The following is a 13,429-nucleotide window of genomic DNA, read 5'->3' as shown; positions in this document are numbered from 1 at the left end:
GACCAGGCAGCTCCCCATTCCCTCTGGACCTCCATTTCCCCATCAAAAACATAAGGCTCGGATGAGCTTAGGACTTCTGCACTCAGAAGGAGTACTGGGGACCTGCGTGCAAAGGCTGAGGACCCCTCACCGGCTGTGTGGCCCAGGCCAGGCACCTCACCTCTCTGGGGCTCAGGGTCCACAGCTGGGAAACAAGCAGGTGACCCTGCGTGGCCAGGGTTGTGAGGGTAAAAGAACGGCATGGTCACTCAGCCTCTGCTCGCTGGATGCTTCCCAGCACCTGGAAAACTCAGCATCCTCACCCTCTCTCCTGTGACAGGGCCCCCCGGGGCCCAATAATCGCAGCAATCATAGCAGCAGGACACGTTTATTGAGCATGTACTGTGTGCCAGGGGCTGTGCAGCCGCAGGCTGTGTCTCCTCTAACCCTCCCCAGGGCCCGTGAGCCAGGTGCCGTCACTGTTCCCCGCTTCACTGTGAGCTCAGGGGGCTAAGCGTCCTGCCCAGGGTCATGCTGGGAGTTACCAACCCCAGACTCCACCCCTAAGTCCATCAGAAGCAGAGGAAGCGTCCTCCAGCCTCTGGAACTCAAGGCTCCTCTCGCAACCTCAGTGGTTCACAGTCCCCCCACTGCAGGATTCCGTCTGGCCTCAGGGTCTCTGTGAGGCGTCCCCTGCCCAGAAGGCTCTTCCTCTGGCTCTTCCCCCTCCAGCCTTTAAGGCTCAATTCTGGCATCACCTCCTCCAGGAAGCCTCTCACTTCCCCTATCCCTTCTCCAAGCCGGGTGAGAGGCCTCCTGTGGGCTCCCTCAGCCTCTTGGACTTCCTTCGGTGGTGGCTCCTAAGATGCAGTCTGGTACCTGTCTGCTGTAGCCCATCTTCCCCCACAAGACTGTGAGCTCCCAGTGGGCAGGGAGGGCCTGACTCACTGCTCAGTACCCAGCACTCGGCTCAGGGCCTGGCGCAGAGCAGGCTTCCCTGAATGTGCTAGGGAATGAACAAGCCAGTGGATGGACGGCAATGCTGAACAAAGCCTGGGTCCCTCTCTTTCTATCTAGGGTGTCTCCTCATGGGTCCAAGGCCCCAGCACCCCCAGGAAGGCATCGAAGCTAAGCCAACAGCGGGGGTGTCTCAGGTCGGCTTCTGAGCCCCCAGGTCAAAGTCCCAGCAGCCCAGGATGGGGTGCTGCCCCGGAGTCCCAAGCGTGCTCTCTCCCACAGCCAGGAAACCAGAGATCCCAGCCCTGCAGCAGCAGGGAGCCAGCAGCGACTCTCCCAGGAGTGAATCACCTTGACATCTGGGGACTGTGCTGTGGCTGAAGCTGCACCCAGGCGTGACAAGGTGGATGAGCTCGTTCTGGGGAGACTGTGCAGGGGAAGGCGGGAGGGGCCGGCCAGACAGCGGGCCCTCTCTGGGGGCAGAGAGAACACCCCTTCATCTCTAGGTCTCCCCCACAAGACAGAGCTGCCCGAGAGCTGGGAGTCCCTCCGAGAATTTCAGGAAGTTCTACCAGTTCACAACCAGGCTCAGCCTCCCCTCCAGACCCTGCCCGGGAAGCAGCCCTGGGCTTCTGTTTCACAGCATCTCATCTTCCTGCCCCAGGAAACGAGGGAGGTGCTAGAGCCCTTGAGACGCTTCCGTCCTGAGGCTGCATCCCTGCTATGGTCATAAAAGGATGTATTCCCAGAGACTACGAGGCAGAGAAACACAGGCAGGAGCAGCGGGTGGACTTAAATGCCCAGAAATGAGACCTGAAGGCAATCGGAAGTGATGGATGCCTCCACAGCCACCCCGACGAGCTCCCTCAGCCACCTGCTGCTCGGCTGCATTTACAAACTGCCCCTCCTGCTCTCTCCCACTCAGCACTCGGGCTCTGCAGGGGCACCCTGGGGACTCCCAAAGAGCCCCGCCCCCACTCTGGGGTCCCCTGGCCCATGGGTCCCTGAGCTTTTGCCCAGAGAGCCCCAGCTCCCCTGACACTTACTATGATAAGCAGGATAAAATAGATGAAGTTGTAGAAGGAGTGAGCATCCATCACGTAGTACATGATCTCCACCCAGCCTTCCAGGGTAATCACCTGCAGCCAGGACAGAGCAGAAGAGGAGAGAGAGAGCCTGAGACGGCTGAGCCTCCAGGAAGGCAGGCAGCAAAGGGGAAGCTGCCCCAGACAGAAGCCCCACTGCGTGCCGGGACACTCTACACATGTCCCCTCTCGTACTTCTCCCAAGGGCTCCACGGGGCAGCCATCCTCATCCCCAACATGCAAGTGAGAAAACGGAGGCTCAGAAGGTTAGGACACTTGCCCAATGTCACACAGCCAGGAAGGAATGGACCAGGGGCTTAACCTGGTGCCTCTCGCTCCAGAGCCCCTCACCTTCCAGTCTTCCACACCAAGGCAGAAGGACTGGAAGCAGGGGGCCCTGGGCTGCGGCTCCAGCTCACCCCTGGGCCACTCTCTGAGCCTCGGCTGCTTCTTCAGTGTGTGGGATCAACAGAGCCCTCCTGGCAGGGTCGGGGCGCAGCTCAGGTGAGCCCGGGATGGGGGCTGTGAGAAGCCTGGAGTGACTCTGTCGCCCATGCGCTTTCCCAGAGAGGAAAGCAGAGGAGCCTTGGGCGAGACAAACGCCCGGCGCCCCCAGCACCGCGGTCTTCTTCGCTTCTGGCAAATGCACAGAGCGTTTGCCAGGTCACTGCCACCCACCCTCTCGGGGCCGAAGGGTCCCAAAACGCAGCTGCTGGGCTGTGATCACATCACACCATCACACCTTGCAGCTCTGAATTCTGTGATCCTGTTGCTCCCCAGAGCAAAGCGTGCCAAGCAGACCCCTCAGCGGCTTCTCAGCCACCACCCTCTGCACCTGCCCCATCCTTCCTTCTGACGACAGCAGGAAGGCAACCTTGACTGAGCATTCACTGCACACTAGGCTCGGCTGGCATCATCTGGTTTATTCTTCTCAGCCACTCAAGGCGGGGGGGGGACCTGTTATTACCCCCATTTTAGAGATAAGAAAACTGAGGCACAGAGGCATCAGGCAATACACCCGAGGGCCTACAGCCCTTTCTTCGAATCTCAGTTGCTCTGACAGGGGCTGATAGCGCCTGTTGTGCCGGCAGGATGGGTAGATTTCAATGACACGGGTGGCAAACCCCCAGCACAGAGCCCCGCCTGCCAGGTGAAGCTGCTCACCCCACCCAGCATGGGGTCCGGTGCCAGGCCCGAGGGCCCCACCTGGAAGATGACGATCCAGGCATAGCCGATGTTGTCAAAGTTGATGGCGCCCTTGTGGGGGTTGGCGCTGCCTGTGCGGCACACATTGTAGTAGCGGTTCCAGTTGACACAGAGCCCACTGGCGTTGAGGTCCTGGCGCCCCGCCCCAAAGTCATAGACGTCATCCTTGGACAGGCAGCACTCGCGGCCCTGCTCCTTGAGCGGGGGGATCTCGTGGCAGCCCATGATGCCGTTGTCCCCCGACAGGGAGCAGATGAAGGGCATCTCGTCATCCTCCTCTGGCTGGTAGTAGGGGGGCAGGGCCACATCCCCTTGTCTGTCCACAGGCGATGGTGGGGAAAGAGGAGAAGGGGAGGGGTCACTGCCACACAGCATGGCAAGACTGGCCCAACATGCCATCATCGCCTCCAGGCCTTCGCACATGCTGTTCCCCCTGCCTGGGACACCCTTCCCCACCTCTGCCATGGTCACCAAAACTCCCACCTGCCCACTGTGGGCAGTTCTGGGGTCCCCCACCACCACCAAGAGGGAGCCTTCCCTGGGGGAGCCTCAGGGAAGACTGGGCCCTGCACTCACCCCAGTTATTGCTCTTGGGGAAAAATGCACCCAACTCCCCTGGGAGGCTGGAGCTCTTTTAGGGAAAGGACTGGGTCTCAGCATCCCTAGCACCCACACACTATGGTCGGAGCAGAGTAGGTGCTTAACATACAAATGCTAAATTTTACTGATTCAACAGATGAAGGTAAGATACCTTCCTGCCCCACCCTCTCCCATCTGTGTGACCTTGGGCTGGTCACTTCCCCTCTCTGGACCTCAATTTCTTCATCTGTAAAACAGAGATGACAATGCCTGCCCTGCCCATCCTGTAGAGCTAATCTATGATTCACTGCAATCCCAATCAAAATCTCAACATGTTTTTGTCTATGAAACCTGGCCAGATGGTTCTAGGATTTATATGAACGGGAGAACAGTCAATACAAGTTTTTAAAAGAATAAAGATGAGTGGAGCACAGCCCTACAGAAGAACGAAATACTCTACAAGTATGATTATTATTAGAGTGTGGTATTGCAACAGGAACAGAAAGAATTGTGGAACATCACAGAGCACAGGGACAAACCCAGGTATAAAAGAGAACTTAGTATATTATAGAGACACCTTTTGAGGTCCATGGGGAATGGAAGGACTAGTCAGTAAATGGTGTTAAGACATTTTCTATCCATGTGGAAAATAAAAAAGTTAGATCCTGGGCTTCCCTGGTGGCGCAGTGGTTGAGAGTCCGCCTGCCGATGCAGGGGACACGGGTTCGTGCCCCGGTCCGAGAAGATCCCACATGCCGCCGAGCGGCTGGGCCCGTGAGCCATGGCCGCTGAGCCTGCGCGTCCAGAGCCTGTGCTCCGCAACGGGAGAGGCCACAACAGTGAGAGGCCCGCGTACCTCAAAAAAAAAAAAAAAAAATCTACTAAAGCCAATAAACATATGCACTCCCTTAACCCAGCAATTCCACCCCTGAGAATTTACCCAAGAGAAGGAATGGCAATATCCACCCAAAGACATGGACAAGAGTATTCGTCAGTCATAGAGCCAAAGAACCAGAAACTGCCCAGATCAACAGGAGAATGGAAAAACACATAGTGGTATATTCACTCAGCAGAATCCTCACAGCAGTGAAAAAGAAGGAGGGACTTCTCTGGTGGTCCAGTGGGTAAGACTCCACACTCCCAAAGCATGGGGCCGGGTTTGACCCCTGGTCAAGGAACTAGATCCTGCATGCATGCTGCAACTAAGAGTCTGCATGCCACAACAAAGATCCCCCATGCCACAACTAAGACCTGGCACAGCCTAAATAAATAAATATTTTTTTTAAAAAAATAAGTAATCTAGAGATGATTTTTTTTAAAAGGATGAAAAAGGAAATACACAAGCAACAACTTGGATGAACCTCACAGACACTGAGACAAAGATGAAGACACAAAAGGTAACGGCCTATATGATTCCATCTAAAGAAACCTCAGAAACAGGCAAAGGGAATCTATGGTGATAGAGATCAGAACAGCTGCTACTTTGGGGTGAGGGGGAAGGTGACTGGGAAAGGGCAGGAGGGAGCCTTGCTGGGGACAGTGAGTTTCTCAGGGTAGATTTACAGTGATGTGCAACCCAGGTTAAAACCTCACTGAGCACTTAATAGCTGTGCCTGCTACTGAGTGTAATCTATACCTTAACCAAAACAAGTATTTAAAAAAAATGGACACAGGAGCATACCTCGGTTTTTTTGAGCTTTTCTTTATTGCACTTCTTACAAATTGAAGGTTGGTGGCAACCCTGTATTGAGCACGTCTGTCGGCGCCATTGTTCCAACGGCATTTGCTCACTTTGTGTGTCTGTCACGTTTTGATTATTCTTGTAATATTTCAAACTTTTATTATTATATTTGTCGTGGTGATCTGTGATCAGTGATCTTTGTTGTTACTATTACAACTCACTGAAGGCTCAGATGACGGCTAGCCTTTTTTGGTAATAAAGTACTTTTTAATTGGGGTATGCTCTCTTTTTAATATTATTGCACAATCGATAGACTACAGTATCGTGTAAACATAATATGCACTGAGAAACCAAGAAAGTCTATGACTCGCTTTATCGTGGTGGTCTGGAGCCAAACCCGCGATATCTCTGAGGAATGCCTTACATTTTGACTAGACATTATGAGTCTAGCCATTGATCACAAAGATTGCAAGCATACACGATGCTCCCTGCAGGCTTCTATGTAAGAGCAAAAACTTGGAAACCTCGCAAGGTCCATCAACAGAAGCTGGCTCGCCAGCTTCTTATTCATTCGTGGAATAAGAAACACTGATGAAAAACACACTCAAGACACGCTGCCAGAGCCATTCTCATTTTTAAAACCTGTCTGGGGTGTAAACAGTCGTGTGTGTGCATTAACGCCTACACAGAATCGGCAAGAAGGGACCAGATGCTTTGCAGAGGACACAAGACCAGGACTCAGGTTCCGGGCCCTGCCACTTCCTAGCTGCGTGACATCGTCCTGATTCTGTGCTCATCAAGAACACTCCAAATGACCATCTGGGGTCTCCTGAGGGGCTCATGTGCCTGGAGGGATGCTTCGCGCACACTCCCTGGGGAGCAGTCACAGCAGGCTTTAGAGTCAGGGGAACCCAGGTTCTAATTCTATCTCTCACTTTGCCAAGCTGGGTGCCCTGGAGCAAGATTCTCCTCTCTCAGCCTCCGTTTCCTGGCCTCCACAAGGGATCAAAAGTCAAGCATCACCTCCACGGCCCCTGTCACACAGAAGCGCGTCATCCTTGCTAACCAAGTAAATAAACTGGTCTAGAGATACCCAACAACCAAGAAAATAAACTCACAAGTGACATAATTTCAGACAGAGATAGTGCCAAGAAAATCAAGCAGGATAAGACAATAGAGGGTCTGGGGGAGGGGGGTGGTGAGGGAAGGCCTCCAGGACGAGGTGACATCGGGGCTGAGCTGGGATAATGAGAAGGGGGCCATGTTGGAATGACCTAGAGAAAGATCCATATGGCACGGAGGGGCCTGGATGAGACCTGAACCCAAAGCTGAGAGCTCATACCTACCCGTCCCCATCTTTGAAGGCCAGACCAGGAGAAGCAGGGTCCTCCTCTCCTGCTGCCCCAGGCCCTGACTCAGGGGCTACCTCTTCCAAATGACTGACACAGTGAGGGCACCCCTGCCCCCCACAGGGCTCTTACCCACAAGGGTGCCCCGTCCCTGATCTACCCAGGTACCCTACTGTTCCCCCACAGTGATAGGCGGGTCAGTCCCTTCCCCAGGCTTCCCCCTGGCTCTCCAGCTTAGCTCCATCCCCACAACCAACAGTCAGGCCAAGAGGGAGGCCCAGCCCACGCCTGTGCAGTGTCCCCAGGGACAAGAACTGTCCCTCCTGCAGTCCTCGCTCCCCAGGGGCAGGAACTCCACCTTCTGCTGTGTCCTCGGCCCGAGCACGGGCTGGGCAAGAGCTGCCACTTGGATGAGTTTGTCGAGTGACAGGATGAATGAAAATGCTTTTTTACTTCAGTCTCCCTGGGGCCTGGCACACAGCAGGAGTGCACTAACGCATATTAGTGAAACAAAATGAAAGTATAGCCATGTCCAAATACATATGGGCATGTATGTACACTCAGAGACACTGCTTATCCCTCGTCGCTGAGATTCTGCAGATGTCACATTTCTCAGATAACTCAACGCAACTCCTCCAAGAGCGAAAGCTTGATTTCTGTTTACATAGCTTTGGACAATCATCTCTCTGAGGAGTTGCTCACCCCACTGCTTTTAGACACAAGTGGGCCGAATGCGAGCTGACCTTTCCCTGATGACTCAGAGTCACTGATAGGAACGTCTGTGCTGTAATTAGAAAGCCAGTTTCCATGTCTGCTTTGAAGGTTTTCTGTCTCTTTATTCCTTGTTGTCCTCACTTCTGCTTGGATCTTAACTGCCCTTTTTCCTCTTACCCAACCTCCTTCTCGTTTGCTGCTTCCACTCTTTTGGTCCCAATTCCCAAGTAAGTTAAAACTATGTGTTAAGTAAGAGTCACTAGGTACTGAATTAGCATCTAAGGGCCTATCTTGGACTGGGACTTTTTGATACCAATTTTGAGAGCCCAGAGGACTTCTGTGCTCATTCTGGTGTCCAGCCATTCATGAGAGACCTACCACCAACTCACCTGGGCACATCCCTTAATCTCCCTGCACCACTGGAAATAAGGATCGGGACCAGGTCTCAATGTGGAGACCTTCCTAGCCCTGAAACATTCAGCGCCACTGATCCCCCAGCTAAAGCTGGCCAGGAGCCCGGGGCAGGCGGGTACAGGGTGGGGGTGGGACGGCACTCACACTGTGAAGTTCTCCTCCAGGAAGCAGCGGTTGCGCAGCAGGCCCGCCCAGAGCTGCACGCCGATGATGCCAAAGATGAAGAAGACAAAGAAGCAGAGCAGGAGGACATTCCCCAGCATGGGCAGCGTGTCCAGGAGCAGGTTCACCAGGATCCGCATACCTGAGAGAGGGAAGGGTGGAGGGATGGGCAGACAGGGGCAGAGGTCCCAGAGAGGACAGAGGGAGAGCAGGGTTAGAGGAACAGAGAAGGGGCAGTGAAAGGAGAGGTGGGACATGTGGGCAGGGGCTCCTTACTGTCCTCAGCCTGCTCAGTGGCCACCAGACAGACTTCCTCCTTGGTACCTGCCCCTCCTCCCAGAGGCCATGGAAATGGCTCTGGGCCCCACGACACTTACACTAGATTCTGGGTGAATAGGTAGGCGTTTATGGAGCACCTTTTATGTGCCATCGCCTTTCTGGGTAATGCACAAATATGATCTCCTTCGTGAGGGTGGTAATATTATCCCTATTTTATAGAAGAGGCAACTGGAGGTTCCTAGAACTGAAGCTACTCGCCCAAGGTCACACAGATAGGAAGCAGCAGGGTCTGGATTTAAACCAGGTGTCCTGACACCAAGTTAGCACTCTTTCCACAACCCCCAAGTACCCGGAGGCCTAGGACTGAGGCCAGCTCATCTCCCTATGCCCAGCACCCACCCAGAATGGGCACAGTAGGAGCCTAATAAGTGCCCTTCATCTCCGGGGCAGTCAGTGGTTCCCCGACCTTGCCAGGACACATCAGTACCAGCCAAAACCACCCTGCTGACCCGCCCACTGCATGATGGAACCAGGCAGACCTCTCAGAGTCACCTACAGAAGAACCCTGGCCAGCCGAGGGACTCAGACCTGGCCTGATGCCAGAGGAAGAGGACTTTTCCTTTCCTAAGAAATAGCTGTAATGAACAACCCAAGGCAGAGGCAAAACAGAAGGTGGGGAAATGGGAGTGGAGACAGACATCCCCAGGGAGGGCGAGGGGGTGACCTGAAGCGGGCTTCAGGCAGGCATGGGAAGGGGGGCAGAACGTGTGCTCCTGGGGAGGTCTGACATCCTGAAATGCCTCAGGTAGGCAAAGCCTGTGGAAAGCACATAGAGCTTTAGAGAGCTTTAGAGAGATTTAGAGAGAGATTTAGAGAGATTCGGGTTCAAATCCTCACCTGCTAGCCTCTGGGACCTGTGGGACCTGAACCAGTCCCTTCCCCTCTTGGAGGATAAGGCCCCTCAGCAGACGGGCCCAAGAAGACAGCAACCGCTCTACGAAGATTCCCCAGCTCAGGGCCCACACCCAACTCCCAGCAAACTCCGGGGCTCCCGCCCCCCAGAGGAAGTGAAGATGCTCAGCTTCCGGCACTGCTCCACACACTTACCACCCTTCACGTCTGTCTCCCCATCCTTCCCTTCTGCCCCTCCTGGCCTGGGCTGACCCATCTGCACCCTCCATGCCCTCTCTCTCCCCGCGGGCTGTGGAAAGGACCCAGCTCTCCCAAGTCTGGGCGACATCATCTGTGCAGCTTCAGTAACTGTCTACATGTCACCCACTCCCTCCTGACTCCTCAGGAAGACCCAGCCAACCCAGTCACTGGAGAATCCGCAGGAATGCACGCCCCAGACGGGTGGGTCACCTCTGTAGTTTTGCCCAGCTCCCTTTCCCAGTCCTATGAAAACAGCATCAATTCCCCCATTCCAGTCCTGTGGTTTGGGTGGGCTGACATGGAGATCACATGACCTAGGCCTGGCCAATCAGCATAGCCTGTTCCTCTAGCCTCAATGATTGGTCCGGGATGGGCACGTGACTCCATCCAGGACCAATGAGAGTCTGCACTGAGACTTCCGCTGGAACTACAGGAAAAGAGATGCTCTCTTTCTGCAGAGGTTACAAGCTGGGAGGAGTTAAGCCTGGAGCTGCTGGGGCCATTTGCCTCCCGGGAATAATGCCTGCCTGGGGTTGAAGCCAGCCCAAGGAAGGCAGAGCCCAGGACAGAGAGGGAGTGATTCCTGATAACACAATCTACAACACAAATCTGGGCATGTCATCACTATGTATGAAAAGTGCTGGCATTCTTATCAGTTACAGAAGCTGTGGTTTGTGGACCCCTGGCAGGTTGGGGGAGGTCTGTGGAAGGACTACGGAAGGTCCATGAACCTTATGGAATTGCTGTAAAGTATGCAAGTATGATGCCATGAATTTTTCTGGGAAGAAGGTCCACGCAAGTGTCTGTGGCCCCAAAGAGTGTCAAGAGCTGCTGGGTCACCCTTGAGCGCACACCCCCCCCCCAAGATCCTGTGATTCCTGTGAACCCTGCCTACCTCTGTAGCCTCATCTTCCTCTCCGCCTCCCTCCGTCCCCAGTGTGCATCCTATGTCTAGCAATATCAAATTATTTAAAGTTCCATAAAGCTACCATGGGATTTCACACCTCCATGCTTTTTTATTCATGCTGCTGCCTCTTTCTAGAACACTCTTCTGTCTCTCTTGTGCCTGGCAAACCTCTATTCAGCCACCACAGCTCAGTTAAGGATCTGCTTTCTCTCTGTGAAGACTTCCCATACCCTTTCTACCCCGTCTCCCTCTCTTCTGTTCTGGGCAACCTCAGCACCTCTGACCCAGCCTAGGATGTACAGTTGTTGTGCAGGTTGCACAACCTTGGAGGCACCATTTACACCAACATCCAATCTTCTTCTAACCCTAGTGTGTAGTCATCTGTTTACCCTCCTGTCTCTTCCACTTGGCTCTAACCTCCTGGGGGCAGGGCCTGTGTCTATGTCACCTCAGTGTTCTTGGAACCCAGCAGGTCCTGGCCCAGAGCAGAGGCTCAGCCAATATTTATTGAATGACTGCTTGTGAATGAATGATGTGCTAAGTCATAGGGAGGGAGTGGAATATTGGAGAGGGGAGGATGGAAGGATGGCCACAAGGAGAACAGTGGCCCTGTCCAGATTTTTATTTATTCCAGGGGTGATGGCTGAGGTAGTGTTTTTTTTTGTTTTTGGGGGTTTTTTTTTTTTGCGGTACGCGGGCCTCTCCCGTCGCGGAGCACAGGCTCCAGACGCGCAGGCTCAGCGGCCATGGTTCACGGGCCCAGCCGCTCCACGGCATGTGGGATCTTCCCGGACCGGGGCACGAACCCGCGTTCCCCGCATCGGCAGGAGGACTCTCAACCACTGCGCCACCAGGGAAGCCCCTGAGGTGGTTATTCATGAGGGTAGTTATTTGGGATTTGCATCACAAGCTCTGTATGGAGTGATTTCCAATCAATAATTAATGCCCACCCCCATCCTCCCTCCCCACAAAACTAGGTCAGCCTCCTCTTGGGAAAGGCAGTGGGGCTCCTTTGTAAGCTCCTGCTCTCCAATTGAGAGCAAGCCAGGGTGAGTGAAGGCTCAATACCCCACCTCGCCACGTCTGCCCCCCGCCACTGCAGGGTAGCCAGCGGGTGTGCAGAAGAGGGAAGCGAGAAAACAGAGCAAGCACCCTGCAATCCATCCAAATGTTAATTCAGTTGCAGGCCTTTCTGATGCCCCATCATTCATTCATTCATCAAACACTTATAAATACTGTTGTATACCAGGCACAGTGCTGGGCACATGGGGAAACCAAAATCCTCATTTTTTTACGCCCTCATTTTTTACCCCTGCTGGTAGAGCTTGCAGTCTACCAGCAGGGGGTCAGGGGACCACAGTGTTGGGGAAACGGACCATGCCTGGGCAGTGAGGGCAGCTCCAGGCCCATTCCTGGAGGGGCTGACTCGAGCTGGGCCCTGCAGGATGCCGGAGCTGTGGCAAAGTTGCAGAGGGGTGACCATTCAGAGAGGGCATCCAGACTGTGCTTGGGGGTCTAAGGAGGGCGGGGCTCTCTGTTAGGTGGCTGGTCAGGGTGGTCCATGGGCAGATTTCTAAACAGGGCGAGCGCTTGGTCAGCTCTGGGCTTTAAAGGGGAAGGAGTAATCCTGGAGGACAGGACAGAGGACAGGACAGAGGCAGGAGGCAAGCACGGAGGGCCAGGTGGCAGCTGTGAGAAGGGGTGAGATCAGAAAGGCCTGCAGGAGGCAGCTCCGCACCATCCCAGCCCCTCTTCTCCATGTCTACTCCCCCGGGCCCAGCCTGTGTTGCTCAGTTAATTACATTTCTCAGTTCTCCAGGACATTGAAATTCTGAAATGCTCCTGAGAACCTGCCAGGCTGGCTTCCCTGAATGGCAGCCTGGTCCCTCCTCCCCTCCTGCCACCCTCTGCTGAGCTGGGCCGCAGCTCACTTCACAGCCCCCCTGGGGCCCAGGGAGTCCCAGGGCCACAGAGCCACCACATAATTAGCTAATTAGGGGCTCAGAACGAGTTCATCACTTCCGTGCCAGGAAACAGGGGCTACGCGATTAGGGAGCCAGGGAGGACCCCGTGAGAGCCCAGCTAATCCTCCTTTTATGCCCACGGTCAAGTAAGTAATTAGCTAAGGCAAATCCGATGGTTCCACTCTGCCCTCATTTCCCCTGGCACTGTGTACAGGAGAGAGAGAGAGACAGACAGAAAGTGAAACAGAGAGAGAACTGTAGACAGAACAGAGATGGAGAGAAAGAGAGACAGAGAGAGACTGCCTTTAAGACCCATCACCATCTGCCTCGGGCCATCCTTCCTGCTTGTCTCCCTCCAAACCGCCCCCCAGCCAAAGCCTCCTCCTCCAGGCAGTCTTCTCTGATTCTGACTCCCAGATACTTAGGAAGGCTTCCTGCATCTAATTCCCCCATGGCTCTCCTTTCTCCTCTCTCAGGATGAGCTTACCTGGTTCTGCTCTCTTAGTGTGACTTTTGAGGCCTTCAGCCTGGGGTGGGGACCAGGTGTGCCTTGGTGAGGGCAGGCTGCAGGCAACCCACGAGCATGGTTGAGGGCCCTGCTTCCCTAGTTAAGAAGGGAAAGAGGACCCCGGAGTCCTCAGAACATTCAATGTAGCCCCTACCCTGATGAGCACCCAGAGCATCAACCCACAACAGGACATGTGGGTCCCAGTCCTGGCTGGGCGTCCTTGAAACAGAGTTTGCCCTCTCTGGGGCCCAGAGGCCTCATCTACAGAAGAGGACGGTGGTTCCTGTCCAGCCTCAGAAACACCCCAAGGCCAGGACACCTCAGAGTGGGGTGCCCCCAAAGTTAGAAGCCTCCAGCAGCCCAGCCACCCCCATGGGGAAAGTGTAAATCTTCATCCCAACTGCCCCCCATCCCCCCTTCACAGGCCCCCACAACCTGGCTCCAGTCTATCTCCCAAGCCTCGTCCCCCACGCCCTCCACACCACACCTGAAC

General features: G+C 54.6%; 1 protein-coding gene across 1 annotated transcript in view; it reads right to left on the bottom strand.

Annotated features, from left to right (window-relative positions):
• CACNA1I (calcium voltage-gated channel subunit alpha1 I) overlaps window positions 1–13,429 on the bottom strand; it is a 109,027-nt gene that overhangs the window by 44,684 nt on the left and 50,914 nt on the right. The window contains exons 5-7 of the mRNA XM_022596536.2: window positions 8,109–8,268; window positions 3,228–3,543; window positions 1,983–2,075 (exon numbers count right to left, since the gene is read on the bottom strand). Of these exons, the coding sequence (XP_022452244.2) occupies window positions 1,983–2,075; window positions 3,228–3,543; window positions 8,109–8,268 (569 nt within the window). The remainder of the gene's footprint in view (window positions 1–1,982; window positions 2,076–3,227; window positions 3,544–8,108; window positions 8,269–13,429) is intronic.

This window comes from Delphinapterus leucas, chromosome 11 (assembly GCF_059928025.1).
Source record: "Delphinapterus leucas isolate spDelLeu-1000000601 "Yukka" chromosome 11, BTC_Dleu_Yukka2, whole genome shotgun sequence".
Lineage (NCBI taxonomy): Eukaryota > Metazoa > Chordata > Mammalia > Artiodactyla > Monodontidae > Delphinapterus > Delphinapterus leucas.
The sequence above is the reverse complement of the archived record's forward strand: the minus strand, read 5'-3'. Positions and strand labels throughout refer to the sequence as shown.